Below are 19,751 nucleotides of genomic sequence, written 5' to 3' on the forward strand. Positions count from 1 at the left end.
TCAAGTATTCTTGTTAGAAATACACCCCCGAAGATGCAAATATTCATTTTCAAGTTTGCCTGTTAAATAGATGTAATGTGTTCTGCATTGCAGGGCCCACTACTGTCAAAAGTCCAAAGCACCCAGGCTGGCTTTGGCAAAATACAGTGATTTTCACAACAGACCCTTGCTGAGATTTGCAGGATGAAGGTGCGTGTCACTCCATCCAACTAAAGCATGTTTTGAAGGATGGGAAATAATGGAAATTTACTCAGATACATGCTGCAAAGTAATTAGAAGCAGTTCTGAGGGCTGGGAAAAGGTGAGGTATTTTAGAGGTGAGCCTGAGCAGGTTGAAGACAGAGAGACTCGGAGTAGGGGCATTGCAGTCTTGGAGGAGCAGCAGCAAAGGATGAAACAGAGAAACTCAAAGTAGTTTTCAGCAGCTGGCTCAGGATGCTGCATGTCCAGCTCTGAGGTTACTGGGGCTTTTGATGCCCCCACCAGTAGTGGCTGGGGTGGCAGGCACTCATATGTTACAAAATTCCCCAGTACAAGAAAGACATGGAGCTGTTGGAGCAGGTCCAGAGGATTGCCACAAAGCTGATCAGAGGGCTGAAGCACCTCTGCTGTGGAGACAGGCTGAGAGAGTTGGGGTTGGTCAGCCTGGAGAAGAGAAGGCTCCTGGGAGACCTTATAGCAGCCTTCCAGTACCTAAAGGGGCCTACAGGAAAGATGGAGAGGGACTCTCAGGGGGTGTAGTGATAGGAGAAGGAGTAATGGCCTTAAGTTGAAGGAGGGTAGATTTAGATGAGATACAAGGAAAAAAATTCTTCACTGTGAGGGTGGTGAGACAGTGGAACAGGTTGCCCAGAGAAACTGTGGCTGCCTCCTCCCTGGAAGTGTTCAAGGCCAGGTTGGATGAGGCTTTGGGCAACATGGTCTAGTGGAGAGTGTCTCTGCCCATGGCAGGGGGGTTGGAACGAGATGGTCTTTGAGGTCTCTTCCAACCCAAACCATTCTATGATTCTATGAAAATGCATTCAAAACTAGAGGCTACACAGCATCCAAGCCTGAAGACCCCACAGCAAAGCTAGGTAGGACAACAGCGTAACTGAACTTGTTCATGACTAACTGCTGTTTTCCACCCTGTCTGTCCGAGCATTGGCAGCGTCTACACCTTCTGTTGGCAGCTATCTCCTGTGATCGTTACCAGTTGTGTCTCAGCCATGGGATTGCTTGTGGAACTTCCAAGGAAAAACCCGTAGCCCTTCAGCTTCCCATTCCACTTTCTGCCCCCAGGCAGCTGGAGACTTTGTGAACAGCAAAGGCTTGGTGGAGCCAGGCTTCTGTGGTTTGACAGAAAGTCTGCACAGGCAGTTTATCCTTATGCACAGTTGTCTGCTAAAGATGATCATCCAGACTATTTTAAATAAAACCAAGCTCTTTTTTTCACCTAACAGACCTCTTCTGCCAAGAATGCTTGATGTGAACATTTTTCCCTGTGCTTTGATTTTGCATGTTTTTCCTCATTTTAATTAAAGCACATTTTGAACAGTATGTCCTGACTGTTTTTAAATGCTTTTTTCCCGGACAGAAACTTCTCTTTTCACTACTTACCCAGGTTTCTGCCTCTGCTGTAGGGTGTCATATCCCAAAGCTGTCAGACCACAGCTGATGGAGTATTGAAAGTTGTTCATGTCCATAATAGCTAATGCAAAAAGAAATGCTCTTCCCCACTAACAATGGTGCTGAGCGAACTCTTTTGCAAATTTTAGGGCTGTCTTTTTTTCTGGTACTGGTCAGGTTCTCCTTTAGAAGGAGAGCGAAGAATGATAATTCAAAGGTACAGCCAGATTTCTGATATTTGTATGCAGTCTGCTGCTCCGTCTGCCTCATATATGTTCTCCGCACTGACACAAATCTACACTCTGGCAGTTCAAATGCTTGTAAAGAGGTGGAGATATCACCACACAGAGATTAATTTTTTTCAAAACACCTATCATTTGTTGCAATCAGCTGCATCCCAAAGGCAAATAATAATAATATGAGAAATACATTCTCTCATAAAATGCCTTTACTGGCCTTTTTCACCTTCAGCATCTGCTGTTTGTGACCTTTTGCCACTGCAGCATGTGCAGAATAAGTTTCTATTTGCTTTCTTTTTAAAAATATGTAACAAGTCAAATTATTGCTAACTCAACAGATCTTTTCATTTGTTACCATTAGCCTTACATATGATAACAAATAAGGAATTTTCTCACATGCATTGTTCACAATCGCCTATCTACATGCTTTCATACCTACTTCACAGTTCCAGGTTTCACCTCTGAAGAAGCCACCTAAAGGATTACAAATTATAGTTAAGTACCTTGTGCCATTTTCATAGCCTTTGTAATAAAAATTGGTCCATGTTATTCTGGAGAAACATTTGCTGAATCATATTAGCCACTAGATTCTTACAGAACAAATATCTAGTGCAGAACTAGTTAATAAACTTTATTTTTTCTTTTTGCCTGTCAACTCTGTGAGACAGATTGGAAGAGCCATTGGAAATAGAGGAATTAATGCGACGTTTCCGTGCCAACATTGTCATCAGTGCACCAGAGTCCTTTGAAGAAGAAGAGTGGGCTGAGATTTCAATAGGTGCTCTGCAATTCCAGGTAGGAACCATCTCTCTTGTCCTAGTCCCAGCCTATCACAAAGTATTTTGACCTCTGGAGACAGAGCAATTTTTGCAAGGCTTTGACTGGAACATGGGCAGCACAGTTTGTGCAGCTGAAATTTATGAAGTGTGTAAGAAAAAATCATGCTGTGACCTGTAGCAAACATGCTTCAATAAAATTGAGAGGTTTTGACATATTTCTCCACACCTTTTTTTTTTAAATTTCGTAATTCATAAAATTTCCCACCTCTATCCAACTGAGCAGAAAAATAATCACTGTTTTGAGGCAGAGTTTGCAGCAAATATTTAGCTGGCATGTTACGAGAGAATAATGGTTGCTGTTAAGCATAATAGTCCAAATGTAGCCTCGGATTGCTGCACATCAAGCAACTGATTGCCAAAAGACTGGACATGAATACAAGTGAACGATGACTGTCTATTGCTCTTTATTGTACACATTTTGTCTTAATCTCCATTCAAGACATGTTTCTAAGTCTAACCTGGTATGGGTTTTTGTACGTTATGCTTCGTATCATATCTAACAACATAATGTGCTTTGTACTGTACGGAAAATGTTGACGAGTCAGACTTTGTTGGTAAATACGTTCTTTTGAGAAAAGCTTCAACAAAGAACCCATGAGAAGCTATGTGAAACCTAAGGGAATGATGCACACGTGTATTACGTGTTCTATTGGAATTGTCTGGTCCTTAGATATGAAATATATGTTTGAAAATGCATTTCCTAGGATGTGAAAGTGGCTTATTCATTGATTTCTTAGGGATGACAATGAAGGTGTGAATAACATCTGCTAAGGTCAGATCTAGAAGCTGTGATAGACATCACTGCTACTTCTTTCTGGTCAGCATGCTGTAAGAAATGAAGAGGTCATTTTTTCAGTAAGGGTGGAAAATATGATTTATCTGCTCTCTTCTTATGTGTACTTTGATCAGTAAGCTGTAATATGAGTTAGAGAAAATTGAGGAAAAATTTCTTTAGTTAGGAGAAGAGGAACACAAAGGACAAAATCCTTCGTGTATAGTTTGTTGGAGGCTGGAGCTGCACTTGGGAGCTCAGCTCAGGATCCTGTTGTGGACGATACTGTAAAACTACAAAATAAAAAGGCATTCCTGTTTCTGGCATTGAAATACTTTAGGAATGCAAGCTGAAAACAGAAAGGCTTATGCAACTTACACTATCTTTTCCAGTCTCTGCTAGGTCCTTATTCAGATACTGATGTAGTAACAGTAGAAATTACGTTAATGGTGCTTGGTGCCAGGAAAATGATAGAATAAGCTGTTGAACAAAGCAAAGCAGGGAAAAATATTTCCTTCTCTATCTTGTTTTCTTGTTCTTTTAATAAAATAGTAAAGCTGCGGAAAATCATCTTCTGAAAAAGCTGAGCCAGATGTATAGTTTTGATGATTACACTGAAGAGTTGTACAAGCAGTTTTAGATGTATCTCAAAAAACTGAAATAGCACTTCAGATCAGCATATAAAAATGTTTGCAGTGCAAGGTTTAATTATTTGCCCTATTTGAAATTTATGACACATCTTACAAAAGTAGAATGTGTATATTGGGATACTGTAAGAACAGTTAGTTTCTATAACTTACAGCTTTGCTAAAGTTAGGGATGCAATATTAAGTGAAATTGCAATATGTCTTCCTTCTTCATTTTAATGCTTTAAGAAGAAATTTGTTGCAAGGTCTTTTCCCCTAAAAACACACACTACTTCAAACAAGAATTAACTGTAAGATCCGTGCTCTGTATTACATATGATGTTAGACTAGAGGATCTCGTTATTCCTTCTGATTATGTAAACTTGTGAAAACTCACATTTTGCGTTCTGATTATCTACGAGTGCCACCCATGTAAGAAAGATATTGTGTATTTCAGCTGCACTGAAACAATGTAAAATCCTCTTTGGGTTAAATCCTGAGATGCTGGCTTAATTTTGTATTCAGTTCTCCTTTGGGCAACTAGCCCTGCCAGCCTGTAGATGAAGTGAAGCCATCAGGAAATATAAATATTTAAATGTTTGCTATTTCTCAGAATCTGTCTCTGGGAAAGTTTTCCTTAAAAAAAAAAATAAAAAAATTAAAAATTCACCTTCACAAGTAGACCCTTTGAAAAGGTACCTACATTAGGTGAACAGGCCTGACCTCTTATATAATGAAAGCATGAAAGAACACACAAGTATGTGAAAGATAAGTTTTTAAGGCATTATGATGGTCAGAAGGTTGTACTGTTCTGTGTTGTACTGCTTTGATATACAGCTGTGAACCTTCTTTAACTGAAATTTCAGGTTGTGGGTCCGTGTAGCAGATGTCAAATAATCTGCATTGATCAACAGTCTGGGGAACGAAACAAAGAATTTCTGCAGTCTCTGTCTGCTGCCAGAGGTAGAAAGGTCAGTACGGTACTCCAAAATAGCTGTACAGAAAGACGTACAGACTTCATTGCATGCATAGGGTAGTATCTGCTGAGAGAATATTCACGATTAAGTTGTTATGCTAATCATTACCATTTGGTTTTCAGTAAAAAGAGGATGCACTTACAACCCAGATATGACATGGTTTATTCCCATAAAATGCTCAACATGTTTTTCATTCAGAAATTGACTATTAATATACGTTATTTTTTACTGTGCTTGCTTTTACTCAGTATGTACTGATTTAAATGCGTTTATTTTGATCTTGAAAAACATCAGCTGATGCACTGATGTCATTCAAGAAGAGAAATCTGCAAAAAATTCAGAAAATTGTTTGAACAGTTAGCTCATAAGACTAAACTTTATTCTTACTGTGAGAAACTACTTAACAGGAAAAACAGCAGATGTGAATATAGTCGAAGCAGAGAGTAATTGATTAAGAAAGTGACTGGAGAATAAGTGTGAAATACAGGAGTTTGTCTGGAGGCCTTCTGCTTCCTAAGATTGCATTGCTTCTGGAAATTGAGAGTACTCAGACAATGGCTAGACAGTTCAGCATCCCAAAAGCTTCACAAATCTCATAAGTATTTATTTAGCTGGAAATCCTTACTCTAAATTCATTGCTTCTTGTTCATTAAGCTTCTGTTGTAAAAGTTGGTTAGCCAGTCAGGGCTCAGAAGCCTCGCCAACACCAGCCAAACACCAGAGACCGGGCACAGCACAGGGACAGGGCAACAACAAATGGGTTGAAAAATCCTTCACCCAAACAATGCACAAACAAGTTAGAAACGCATTCTTTGTTTGAAAAAAAAAAAAAAATTTGATTCGCCTCAGCGACTCATTAAGCAAACAAAGGGCTACATTTTCAATGAATGTTATCCTTGGTGAGCAGCTCCGCCAGCTCCGTCTGGGAGCCAGCCACCTGGTGCAGAGCGAGATGGGGGAGAGGCGGCTGTCTAGGCACAGCTTCCCACTGACCTGAGATGACTTAGGGATGCACAGCAGGCTCTGGCATCCAGATCGCCACAGCACGTGTGCCTTTTTGTGTAGACGAGCTCCTGGCCATGGTGGGTAGCCTGAGGACAAGAGGCCTCTCCAGGTAATGCTGAGCCACAGCTGGTACATCTGGGACGCTTCAGAGCACATTCTGGCACTCTGGGTAGGGGTGCTGCCCAACTGCCACGTGGGGTGCGGTACGCGGAGGGCTTTCTCTACCCACGTGGGTTTTACTGGATTACGACTTGAATCCTCTGTGGAGGGAAAGCACTCTGTATTCCGGGACCTTCTCAAGTGGCAACAAAACCTTCCCCCGGACACAGATTCTCAGGAGAGGCAAAGCATCTTCTGCATGTTTCCCACAGCAAAGATGAGCTTCCCTTTCATTTGGATTAACTCAGCAATGCAAAGACTTTCTTGACGCGAGCACTCCTAGAACCAACTTGTGCATACAGAACTAAGGCAAAGAGAGCAATCCAGCCTCTTGAGAGCAACCTGGCGCCAGATAAAAGACGCTTGGCAAGACGAGGCGCTGCAGAGCACAGTGCTGCTATTCACAGAGGGTGAGCGCTCCGCTTCCCTCAGCTGCACAGCGATATTCATGCTGCAAAGAACCAGGCCTTCAGCTTTTTTTTTTTTTTCCCCAGCCTTCAGCGCTGCTGGCAGATGGGATCTTGTGAGCATGTCCTGCTCTGCATAAGGCCAGGTTCTCTGGGTTAGCTTGACAGCTGAAAGAGAGAGTTTGAACTCGTAGTTTTGCCTGAACTGGTCTGAGAAGATGTCATAGCCCATCCCTCCTGCAAGTCATCTGTGGGGTGATGGTCACCAGCTGGCTGTCAGTGAGTAGCACCCGAGGACTGTGGCATCTTCAATGTGCTAAGCAGACCTGGCTGAGGACATTGGTCCAAACCTTTCGCAGTTCACAGTGGGGAGAGAGAAAGAACATTGAGTTCATGTGGCTGTGTTAAATTGCAGAGCTAATCCTTTAGTGAGTCATGTCTCTAGCATGCACTTTTCTGTTGAGGAGTCATCTAATAGACTTCATTTTCTTTTTTTATCAGATACAGATTCAGTGAAGGAATTTAGCAGTGTTTGTTCCCAGCTGTCAATAATGCAATTTGAACTACAAAACCCAAATGCAGCAAAATAAGATTTAAGCTAATTTCCCAGTACAAAGGGAACTGATATTTTTGAAAGGCTGTTGTTCGATTTCCAAAATGTTAAAGATACAGCACATACAAATGGATAGAAAATCCCAAATGCTTAACAAGAGAGCCAGGTGTCAATATTTGCCATTTTCTTTTTTTTTTTTTCCAAGAACACCAACCTAGAAAAAATATATGGAACTTTATCAAACTGGTAGCCCAAATGACAGCACTGCCAATGAACTTCAATAATGAGCTAAATAAAGTAAGGCTCGTAAGAGGCAGTTCGATGTTTGTTTCTGAAATAGTATTTTTCTCCATCCCTCTGAGACTCTGGTGCTCCAAGTTGAAAGACTGAGGCTTTGCATAGATGGATTACAGCTATTGTAATTAGCCACACAAGCAATTTGCATGTTTCCTGATAAATGTAAAGCAGGGTGCTGAAACCTAGCCAAATACTTTTTATGAAACCTTTTATCACATTGTTTGAAAGAAAAGCGCAAACATCTCTACAAAGAGAACTTGAGCTCTGCTGCCATCAGTTCTGAAGAAACACTCGTTAAGGATTCCTTCTGTAATTTTTGACTGAGAAGGAAAAATGACCTCTTCTTCTGTAACAGAGCGCTCTCTGTTACCGCAGGAGACTACGAAAGGCTAGATAACTACGTTAAGCAAATGGCATAAAAATAGCCACACGCTGTTTCACATGCGTCACCACCTGATGCAAAGCACACACAGACAGAAAGAAAGAACACTGAATTCTTGCCCGTCTTCTGTGTTTTGCAGATGCAGTTTAACACTAACAGCGGAAGCCCTGTGGGTAGATTTGCTGCAGTGCTATAAACTGGGACTTGCTGTCAAGGTAGCAAAGGGAATTGCATTAGCAGTTTGCCCCAGCATAAATGTATGGATAGCGGTACATCAAGGGAAATCCATTATGTTTGCACATGCCCTCATACACTAAAAGGCTTGTGTTTTTTCCTGTGGGCTGTTGATCCTCCTTTATGTATCTCATTGTGCCTTGGGAGAGCTTCTTTCCCTGCAGAATTGGACGGCGTGCCTTTGGACTGCTTACTGAAACATTAGCACGGATAGCAAATGACTTCTCTTATCTGATGCATCATTATCATCATTTTCATAGTAATGCAGGGCCTTACACTATGCAATGCTTTTCATCCAAAGATCTGGAACACTTGCAAACTGTGATTGATGTAATTAATAGACCTCTGAAATAATACAGTTCTCTTTTCTCATTGGTGGCTGAACTGGGAAATGCATTTATTTAAGGCAGAGCAAAGGAAAATCAGTTCTTAGGAAAACATTCTGCTGTCCAGATATTTTCAACAGAACAAGATGGGGCTTTTTGACACCAAGTTAAAAGTTTCCCTTTTTTCCAATATGAAAAATCAGTATGTTGAAAGTGAATACATCCACTCTCCTATTTTGTAAGGCTTTGCTAATAAGTTTTGGTGAATCCAGAGCTAATAAAACATCCTTACATTGAAAAAAAATATATATACATTCAGCTTTAATAATTGCATCTCCCAAACTTTTGCATGGGAGGGAGCTTATGTTATTTTATGAATGAAATGGGCAGACATTAAAAGGTAAATTTATCTACTGGGAGAAGGCAGCTGAGACCTACATCCAGGGGCAAAATCCAGAACTCATCCATCCAAAGCTAAGTTTTAGCATGGAGTATCATTTATGTGCTTGTTACACATCTTAGCAGGGCATTTTCCCTACCAAGTGCTAGTCTGAATTAACTGATTGCTTAGGATATTGAAGGCATCTCATCTCAGCCTTTGTCAGATGTAGCACCTCAGGTTTCTCTCTTACAAAAGGAGATACTGCACGCAGGATACTTCTCTGACAGTGAATATCTAAGCAGTGCATATTACTGTTGATCCAGTAAATGTACTTGAAACAACACGCAAGAATGACAGCATTTTATATCTCCTCCTTTAAGTGAGTGTGATGGCTATCATATGATTCACTGTTGGCAAGAATAAGTACGTTTTATCTTCTTCTCCCAGCGGTGAAATGTTGTGCTTTTTACTAATCAAGAAGCTTTACATTTTTGTCCCTGTGAAGGTTAAGGGTGATGGGAAGAGCACCTACTGCCATCAGAAGACCGAGCGGATAAAGCCACAGAAGTCACAGTCCAGCACTCCCTGCCCAGTTTTTGGTGTCTTTTGGGGAGGTTATATGCACAATAATATGCCCTTGAAGTCAGGAAAGGGTAGCAACAGCAGAGAGAGATTATGTGGTTCATTGTAATAACTCTGCAGGCTGTAATCTTTGCCTCTGAAAGCCTCATTTTTCAACACTGAAATGTGAGAAGGGCCAATTTCTGCATTTTGTCTCTCTCTCTCGAAACAGAGCTGAAATGGCAAGATGCACAGCTTTTGTGGTTGCTCAGGTGTTTGGGGTTTTTTGTTATTACCAGTATCTGCTGAGTCAATATTTGTAATTATTTAAAAAAAAAATGAAATTTACTTAAAAGATATTAAATCCACTTCTGGTAATCACAAGTGAAATTTTGGTCTTAAGAACATTCACAAAAGAAAGAGGTCAGCAATTCCAAGCAGGTATTAATACTAAAATAAGTATACCATCAGTATACCATCACCTTGAAAACTCCTTAGGCATCACCCACTCTCAGCACTAAAAAAATTATTATGAGATTTTAGATGCCCAGAAATACTAAGGGCCAGGATTAAAATAGTATTTGAGAACTCCTGAACATAAGATATATTCGCACATGCCTTTTCTTAAATAATTCTGAATGGTTTAAAGTGCTTTAAGAAAAAAAATCTTGCTAAATGATTCACAACAATTGAAAAATTGGTAAATTAAATTCTCCACAGTAAACAATCTGCCCAGATTTACTTTAGTCTCATTTTAAGATAAATCAAGATGTCAATACAGTAAATATAAATAAAAACTCATGTATCAAATGAGTTTATTTACACGGATGAGTTATAAAATTCCTTCCTGTATGTAATGTGGTGTAGCGTGGACAAATATTCATTTTACAATGTTTGTTTTATGATTGCCTGATTTTTTAAAACAGCAAAATTATGGCAACTGTGACTTTTGCACTAGGGTATAGGAAGTAAATCCAAGTTGTTAACCACAAAGCTGAAAAACACCATTTATGCCGATTGAGAAACCACAGCTTGTCAACAAATAGGAGAAAAGCAAAAATGGAAAAACAATACTATGTACTTTGACAATTTAAATGAAACAGTTGCTAACTTACCATTTTAGCATCATGGTTGACCCAGCACAGTCACTGTGCTATCGGATTGGGATCTGACTGTGCTGCAGCTGTTCCTCAGCATTAAATACCAGAACGCTGGGCATAAGGATCTACCCTGCGCCCACCTGCGTTGACGACGCCAGTATGGTCACAGGTATCCAAAAAGTGTCATTAATAGGATAGGCCTGATGGGGTCCAACTCACGGCCCATATATGTGAAATGCCAGTGAGATGAAGGAATAGCAGAAATAGCCAAAAAAAACCTGCTGGGGAGCTGGTTCTCTTTTTAATATTTAGGATTACAAATTAAATAGAAAGACCCAAATTCAGAGTCTGAGGCCATGTTTGGATAGATCTCTGCTTTACAGCGCCTCTCTTCCTTGGGAGTAGGTCTCAACCTTACATCTCGCTAATTCTTCAAAGACTAAAAGCTGTTTCATGTTACCTGATTACTGTTCCTTTATTCAATTATACAGTGCAAGAACAGGAGAAAACATACTGCCTTCATATTTAGTCTGTCAAACATGCTCCCTTAAATTCAGCTAACACTATTTTTTTAATTTATTGCAATTCCTTTTACCTAGTATATTTTTCTAAACCTGCTGTAAATGTAATTCCCTCAATTTCAGGATCATCAATCTGAACAATGGCAGTAAATGTAATCAGGAAATGGAGAAGGAGAATAGAGTTTTGTTTTTAAAAATTATTTTTTCAGAAATATATTTATTTATTTTACACTTTTGAGTGACTGATGCATTTTGGCTGTAGCCTACCAAACCAGAATACTTTTTATTGAAACCTGTAAAAAAACACAAGAAAATTAGTCTTGGGTTTCCAAGGTCCTATTTGAAGAATAAAGACAATCTGAAGTCTACAAATTATCAATTTAACATGGTCTTCTTCAGCATTCCTTTGTTTCTTACTTCATATATTTCTTTAATTAACTATTATCTCATTGTTTGGAAAATATTATCATAAGACTGCAAGTCTGTTTCTTGCACGTTTCTAAATTCTCCACTGCTGGAAAAGAAAACCACAAAACCACACCAGTTTCTTACTGTGACATTTGCAGATCCTACCCAGCTGTTCACAGCTACAGCTGTAACGGTCAACGTGCTTAAGATTAAGACCACAAATAAGAGTGCGGACACTCAGATCAGGTTTTCAGTGCCTGCGAGTGTTGTGTGGTCAGTGGGCGAAGTGGTTACTCTGTTCCTCTTTTCTTTATTATTCAGTATCACAAGGACAGATATCTAAGTATTTCTAATACTTATGTAGGATGGCTTCACACCTAATGACAGATAGCAAGTGGTAGTCCTAATAAAACAAACTTTCTGAATATTTGCTGTAAAATATACTAAAATATTCATAAAAACAAATGAAGGGAAATTCACAAAGGCTAGACAGAACAAAGTTCTGTTGACAAAGCGAATAATTCATGGTAGAAGATACAAGACTTTTCCTCACTGTTTGAACACACATGGATTCTCGTGCTGCCTAACCTTTATTTGTGATAATACATTAACTGTATTTGTCAAGAAGCCGGAACAGTCATTAAATGACAAGACTATGAGGGAGTGTAAATTACATATATGATACTATGGCACTCATGATGAAATACTACATTATTTATTCACTTACTTAAGGTATTCCTCTTGAATAGCATGGGGTTAGCTTTTGTTTACCAGTCTATTATAGTTAATTAGTTAAAAATATTCTTAATTATATGGAGATCATACATACCTCCTTATTCTTAAAGCAATATTGTCTTTCTAAACATATCTGGGTTGTGAGATCCTCTATAGATCTGATTAACATGAGTTGCATCTCAATAAATATTTTGCTTTTTTCAGACAAACTTTGGCATATACCTGATGAACCAGCCTTTGCACTCATCCTTTCCAGATGTTTTATCGGTTGGGTCTCAAGTACTTCCAGTGCTGAAGGAGAATACAGAAATTCAACCCCCAACATCCAGTGAAGAAAAATGTTCAGGGTAGATTCTCTGGTGGAGTTGAAATTTATTTGCAACTCCAGGGAAAAGTCAGTAGTCAGTTATTCAAAAAAAAAAAAAAAAAAGAAAAAGAAAAAAGAAAAAAAGAAAAAAGAGCTTCTACTCATTTGCTTCTGGTTTAAGTCTTTTAATTTTCTGTTTGCTGTAAATGTTATCAGATGGCAGAACCCGTGATAATTACAGCTCACCTACATGTTTTTGCTTGTGATTAGGTTACAGCAGCCGTAACTCTATTTTGTTCAATTGCTTCAGCATGCAACAGGTTTAATCAAGTTTTACTGGTGGATGACTCCCAAAACAAGCCCAACATTGTTGTCAGAAACCCACATCTCAATGAAGGAAAGTAAACACAACAATAAACTACTTCCTCATGTTGCTTTGTTAAAACCACAATTGGGAGAGAGGATGCAGGATGTATTTTAGATACAATGTGGGTGGGAAGGGAACAGTGAAAGAGCGGCATGAGAGTAGCAGTCCATTCAGCTTTTCAAAAATGAAACTGAAGGTGGTGCGTAGACAGTCTGAAAGCACTGGAGAGGAGGGAACTGTTATTGGGAAATCTGTGTCTCATGCTTTAGAATAGGTGAGGATGCCAAAAAGGCACAAAGATCAATGAAGATTCAGTATGCCATTTGCAAAACACATTCCCTGTGAAGCAATTTCATCTGTTTGTTCTCCACCTCTTTCTCTCATTCCCATTTGCTGCTTTTCCATCTGATTTATTTTACCTGCTGACTTCCCACACACTTGTTTCCTTATGCATTTATGGATGTTGACACATTTTTCTTTCATTAGAGATTTTTCAACTAATACAGTTGTGTTTTCTGTAGAAACTTTGTTTATCCTTAGTGGTCTCTAATGGCCACTTAAGGGAATTCTTGAAAGTTTGTATGCTTCTCCATCTTGAACAGGTCAAAGTATTATTTTTTTCTTACTCTCTGTGCATTTGATTATGTCCTTCTTAGAAGGCTTTTGAGTTCTTTACTCTCCTAAATATCACTCATGCTTTCTGATTTCTGAGAGCAAATGTCTGAAACCTAGGACTTAGTCTGAAATATCAATTATTGTGAAAATTAAAAAAATAAATAAAGCAAAGCCACACGGTGAAAAAACATATGGAAAGACAGTGTAATGCAAGACTGAGGCCAGGTGTTTTATGACCCCAACATGTGTCCAGCCAGCCACAGGGCGATTTCATGCTTCCAGGAAGTCCTTCTGGAAGAGGAAATTCTCCTAGATTGGCATCTCTGTTGCCATTTGGGAAGTGAAATTTTGGCCCCGTTAAAAGCACCGTCAGAACTCTCATCCAGCATGATTTAGGTCTTCCTTGGGGCGATTTTGGCTCAACCTGTGTGAAAGTGCTTCTGGCTGAAGCAGTCCTTGAGTTAATTTGAGTATATCCCTGGAGGGGAACCGGGCGGCTTTGTGAAAGAATTGGTCAAATGGTGGTTGTGAAAGGGGAGCGACTACCGCAGAGCGGGTTCAATGGGAAAAGGGAAGCGTATCGCCCAGTGTGCGAATCAGAATTCAAAGATGGTCTTTTTTCTTTCTCTTTTTTTTTTTTCTTTTTTGAACTGGTTTCTTCTTTCTTTTATTTTTTTTTTCTTCTTTTGAAGAACTGGTTTTACTCACTTCAGCTGGAACGAACTCTTATTAGTCGCTCAGCAGAGCTTTGTAATGGAAATGAGAGGAGACATTATCTGTTTCTTACAACCTGCCATAAAAGACATGGAAAGAGAGAGATGTTTCATATGTATGTAAACTGAGGATCAGTTTTGAGAGTTGTATCTTCCACTTCAGAGCCCAAGCACTGCTCCTTGATGTCTGCTTTGAAAAGCAGGGGGGTTATCTGTCTAATAGTCAATTATCTGATGTTGTAATGAGCAGGCTTTTTGGAACTTTGAAAAGCAGTTTCCTGGTATCTAAATCTCTTAACTGTTTCACTCTTTGCCTTTCTGTTATGCAGAGCATTGTTTTGTTGGATAGAAAGCCAGTGCAGCTCTGGCAAATTTAATATGAAGAGACCTGCTGTACGCTGACCTTTAGGTGATCTCCGATGCTTTGCTCTGTCCTCTTCACCTCACCAGTGTGTCTTTTGTTTAAAATGGCACAGAAGTTAGAAAAGGAAATTGAAAGCAAACCTCAGCAAACTCTGTTTCACTTGTTATTGGATTTACTACAGAATAAGTCACTTTGATACACAGTGGCTTGACAAATACTGTTTGCGAATAGCCTTAATGCAATGTATGATAACTAAGGATGAGAGGATTTGAACTTTAAAAATGTCATGCTTGGTCATTTTGACCTATTATTTACAGGCAATTACACTTTCTGCTGTGGATTAGTAATATTAGATCAAGCATAATTTTGTCACTTTACAGGAGGGGGAAAAAGATTTTCTCTGATGTATGAACATACTCATTAGTATATTCTGCGCATTTCCCAGAAGGAACATCCTTGTGCTACAGTGATAGGAAATGTCACAACGCTTCAGATTGATGTAAGAGACATAAGGAATCTTTCATCTCAACAAAGGATAATATTTCGCTTCTAGTAAGTGGAGTGTCCCTGTCGGTATTGAGATGTCTTCCCATCAATGAAGACAAATTCTTGTCAGTGCCAGTACTCTGTGGAAAATCTTGAAGTAGGAATAGTCACTTTTAAATGACATGCACTGTAAGTTTTGTAGAAGTAACATCCCTCCCATAATGTGAAGAAAATTCAAAGATAGATAAATTTAGCATAATACAAACCAAGGTACTGCAGGAATTAAACCGGCATAAACACTTCAAAACACTGTGTATATTATGTAGAAAGATTAAATGTTCTATAAGGGGGTGACTTCTCAATATCTTCAGAGTATATAGAAAAAAGACAATGTCATATGAAGGCAGACTCTTTCATCTAACTACTCCCATTGGTGCAAAATTAAATCTTTGGACTAATTGCAGATATATATTTACTTTCTGTGGATAAGAAATGTACTTAATACAGTATTTCTAGAGTGCTGTACATAGGAATTCCTCTATGTATTTGAAAACTAAGTTCATATTTCCTTACAATGAATTATTTGGACATATTCCATTTTCTGTGGGACTTTTAACTCCTTCCCAAATCTCAAGGCAAAAATTGTGATTATTACAAACTCTGATAATAGCCGGGAGGCTGAAATCACAGAACAGAAATCAGCATTTTTAGGAGAAACCTCTGAACTCTGTGTTCTCTGATGTGACTAAGATATTTCACATGCAGTTTATGATTTATATACTTTCAAAGTCATCCTTCAAAATATGGTCAAAATTTTAGGTCATCCTTCTGTCAAAGTTATACACAAATCAAAAGGAAGGACTGCATAAAGAACATGATTGTTGTTCATAAATTGTAGAGATTATGCTATGCATTTCCTCTTCAGTCTGTTTTTTAACTTTCTTGGAAATGAAACCAATAAAATATATATTGTGCTTGACATGTCTGTTGGTGGTGGTTGCATTCTTCACCTTTGAGCTCATGAGATGCTATGTTCTGCTTGGAGGCATTGCCGGGCTCACAGGGTGAGTATGTGGCTCAGGACTGACATGCTGACTGTGTCTCATCACTGCTGGGATTCACAGGTGAGGTGTCCCTCCAGCTATTCCACTGATGACCTCCATCCATCTAGTCAGCATGCCAATGAGTTGCACACTCAGCTCAGGCCCTGCGCAAAATGCACTGATAATCACCGGTTTCCTTTAAAATATGTCCAGAGGCAGTCCTGTTGGAGCCATCTCTGTTATCCAGAGGTTGGAGCTCTCACCAAGGGTGTTGGCGAAGAGAAGGTTCATTTCCCTCTCCTTTGCTTGAAGGGATCCAACACCGTCCTTCTCCGCTGCCTAACCCATCAGTCAGTAGGCGAGACTGGGGACTTAACCAGACTGGGTGTGTGTGGGAATCACGGGGAAGGCTTGTACCTCCCTTCTCATGAGGTTTACACAGAAATGATCTGTGGTTCTCTGGGCCAGAGAAAGAGGGACATGGGCACAGTGAGGAAGGATCCGCATGTGACTCTGAGCTACTCATTCATGCTCTTTTGGATTCACAGAGGGTGGGAGGGGAAGAAGAGCACGACTCTGTAACCCAACAGGTAGGTCACTCCTACGATGGTGAAAGACATGGGTACGTCCCTCTCCCTCTGATTATACAGCTGTCACGAGGCAGCTACTCAGACAAAACATAGACACAGCCCCCAGAGAAGGGAGGAGAAGGCAGAGCGCTCCTCCTCTCTGCTGGGTGGGTGGGTTACAGAGGCTTGTGTCCTTCGCCACCCAGTTTGTAATTTTTTTTTAGGAAGCAAAGGATGTAGGTATCCTCAGGCCCATAAATCAGATTTAGAGAACTCAAAGTCATCATCAATAGAGAGGTGCCTCTTAAGCAAGGTGCCATTTAAGAGGCCTCTCTTCCCTCCCTCTCATGTCAACTAGCCTGCCTTGCTTCTCACTTGGTGTGGTGGCAGTTGTGGGTCCCTTCCAGTGGAAAAGAAAATAGGCAGGTGCCCTGTATAAAGAGAGAAGTGACTCAGGACTGTGGATAGGGACAAATGTTAGGGAGGTTTGAACTTCGGGCATCCTTGAGCATCACTGCCGTGTGCAGTTGTACATCAGAAACCTCTGTGTAATAATCCGAGAAATATGTGTCACAGAACAAGTTAGTCATTTTTCTGCTGGCACTGTGAAGTCATCCTGGAAGGGTGATATTCCAGAATTGTGCTGTTGGGGAACAGACCATGGCAAAGTTAGAATGGGGAAAGGGGACACCAAAAACAAAAAAAAAAAAAAAAAAAGCGTGTTGTAGCATTTCCCACTGAAAATTACTGAGGGGTTTCTCAAATACCCACCAAGTAAGACAAAATCTGAGAAATCAGGGAATTTTATTTAGTACAGCAATTTCGAGGCAAATTTGAAATGACACTGATCTCAAATGAAGAGCATCTTGCCTTGCATGGCTCATGCATAGCCTATAATTAGGTGCATTTCTACGTTAAACCCAGTTTCTTCTGTGAGCCGATCTATTCCAGACCTGCAACCACAACTTGTCAGCACACTGCAATTCTGAACATCAGCTTCTCCTAGGTAGCCAGTATAGTCCATCTCTGAGCCCATCTCATGGTTTTTGCTGGTTTTCAGAGGTAAGTGTCCCATCTGGATTAAAGTACTTTGGCCAGGATCGTTAGTGCAGAGATGGCTTCTCGGTTCAGAAGTGAAATCAGCTTTTGGTTTCTCAAAGGGCTGTTTTCCATGAGGCTATGTTTGAAAAGCCAGCCATGATCCAATGTCAAGTCTGTTGTTTTCTGGTACTTAGATGAATCGGATAAAGCTGTTGAAAAGTTTGTGACTTATTACTTCCCAAAGTAAAACAAAACTAGAAGACAACAGAAGGCTCTGCACTGCTGAACCCATCTATTCACTTCTACAAATCAAGAAGAGCCTCTGAGGTATCCGTTGTTCATGGATGTAATTCACAGTGAGTCATGTATTAGATATTTATAATTTCACTGCTTTAACCAAGTGCTTTGGACTTGTGCTTACCCTCAGAGCCTTTGTATTTAGTGCCATATTCAAAAAGTTTCCTCCAGAAAACCCTTCAATTCTGAAATGAAATTGAATTTGGTTTATGTCAAATGTGGTTCTCTGGGCCAGAGGGTTTGTCTTTATTCTGTTTTAAGGAACAAGGATGTACAATTTCTGTGTTTGACTTGCTATCCAAATCTTGATGTAATGATTTAATACACCTGAAAGAGGAGGTTCTTGTCTGAGTTGGTTTCTCTGTCAGTCAGTACTTGGAAAAAGTGACAGTGTTCCTCAGTAGTGTCTAGTGAGTTAGAGAAAAAGCTGCAGGAGCTGGGCACAACTTGCAAACACTCGTTGTCTAGGAGAGTTTGCATCTACTTATATATATATATATTCAAGCACAAGAAGTCTAAATAGTCTAAACTATTTTATTTTTGGTCTTGGAAAATACTCAGAAAAAAGCATGCACAGGTTTTCTGAGGGTGCAGAGGATGTGGCCCCCCCATCTTTTGTATCAGACCCACAGCAGGACATCTGGCATCCGAACGGCTGCTGTCCCTGCAAACAGAATGAGTCCTCACATGTATAAAAGTGTAGGACAAAGTGTTGTAATACCCTCCCTCTTTCATCATACGCTAAGGAGCAACTTAAAACAGATACACTGGCTGAACTCTGAGCAGTACGAGGGTCCGTGTCCCTCCCCAGACATGGTGTGACCTGGCCCCACTGTGCCCCGCTCAAAATTTGTCCCAGGGACACTGAAAACTGCCAGTGCTGGCAGTTGTATGCTGTGGTCAGAGACTCTTAGAACAATTAAAAGCCAACAGACGTTGCTAATTTAGCTTGCTAACCTCAGAGAACTTTTCATTAACTAGTTGTGCATGGTTTTATCTCAGGGAAGTACTTTGTCAAGTTCTCATGCTATTTTCTGTTGTCTCGTACTGGTGTCGTGGAGTCACTTGGTATTCATTCACTCTCACATGCCTTTCCTGCGGGCACGGAATGGTAATTTGAAGCTATTTACGTGCAAAGTGAAGAATATGTCGAGGAAGAGAGAATCTGACATTTCACTGAGTGGGTAAACCGAAACAATTGGTTGAATTAGTCACGCAAGATAGAGACCTGTGTGTATCAGAGTCTTGCCTGAAACATTACAAAAAGTGCAAGTGGATTCTTACCAGACCTTTTTTCTAAGTGCAAAAACAATACAAGCCAGCAATCATGATTTAAGAAGCTAAGCAATCGTGTATTTAAAAGGCTATATATGATCTAAATGACATTGTCAGGTATTGCAATTAGCATATTTATCTGCACTTATGTTAAATAAATATTCTGCTTCAAATAAGAACATTTGGATTGGGAGGGTCATTCTACCACCTGTTGTATTTCTTCTAATTCCGTCCGTCAGTCCCAAAATACTGATGGGCAAAATATTTTTAAAAATTATAATTCCCATTTTGTAAGAGGACTTTAGCTTTGAAAAAGCCTAAACAAGACACAGCTGTCTGAGTGGAAAGACTATGACTTAGCGGTACAGTGATATTACATGATCGGTCATTTGGAAAAATGGCTGTGTCATTTGTCAAAGAAAAGAAAATCCAGAGTGATCCAGCAGTTAGAGGGGAGGTATACAGGCAGGCATCACGTTATACATGGAGAGGAATTCTTGCTGAAAGAAAATTCCCTTAACGTATGCACACATATCTCTCAGA

General features: G+C 39.9%; 1 protein-coding gene across 4 annotated transcripts in view; it reads left to right on the forward strand.

The window, feature by feature from the left end:
* The window catches only part of MOCOS (molybdenum cofactor sulfurase), a 229,206-nt gene extending 213,248 nt beyond the window's left edge, over positions 1 to 15,958 (forward strand). For 3 of the 4 annotated variants that reach the window (XM_054814508.1, XM_054814509.1, XM_054814510.1), the window contains 3 exons: positions 2,516 to 2,642; positions 4,951 to 5,055; positions 12,336 to 15,952. In XM_054814508.1, coding sequence (XP_054670483.1) covers positions 2,516 to 2,642; positions 4,951 to 5,055; positions 12,336 to 12,482 — 379 coding nt within the window. In that variant the 3' untranslated portion in view covers positions 12,483 to 15,952. Of the gene's footprint in view, positions 1 to 2,515; positions 2,643 to 4,950; positions 5,056 to 12,335 lie in introns of all 4 variants that reach the window. The other variant, XM_054814512.1, reaches the window with a different exon arrangement.
* Positions 15,959 to 19,751: the final 3,793 nt, after the last annotated feature.

The sequence above is a fragment of the Grus americana genome, chromosome 2 (genome assembly GCF_028858705.1).
Source record: "Grus americana isolate bGruAme1 chromosome 2, bGruAme1.mat, whole genome shotgun sequence".
In the NCBI taxonomy this organism is placed as follows: Eukaryota; Metazoa; Chordata; class Aves; order Gruiformes; family Gruidae; genus Grus; species Grus americana.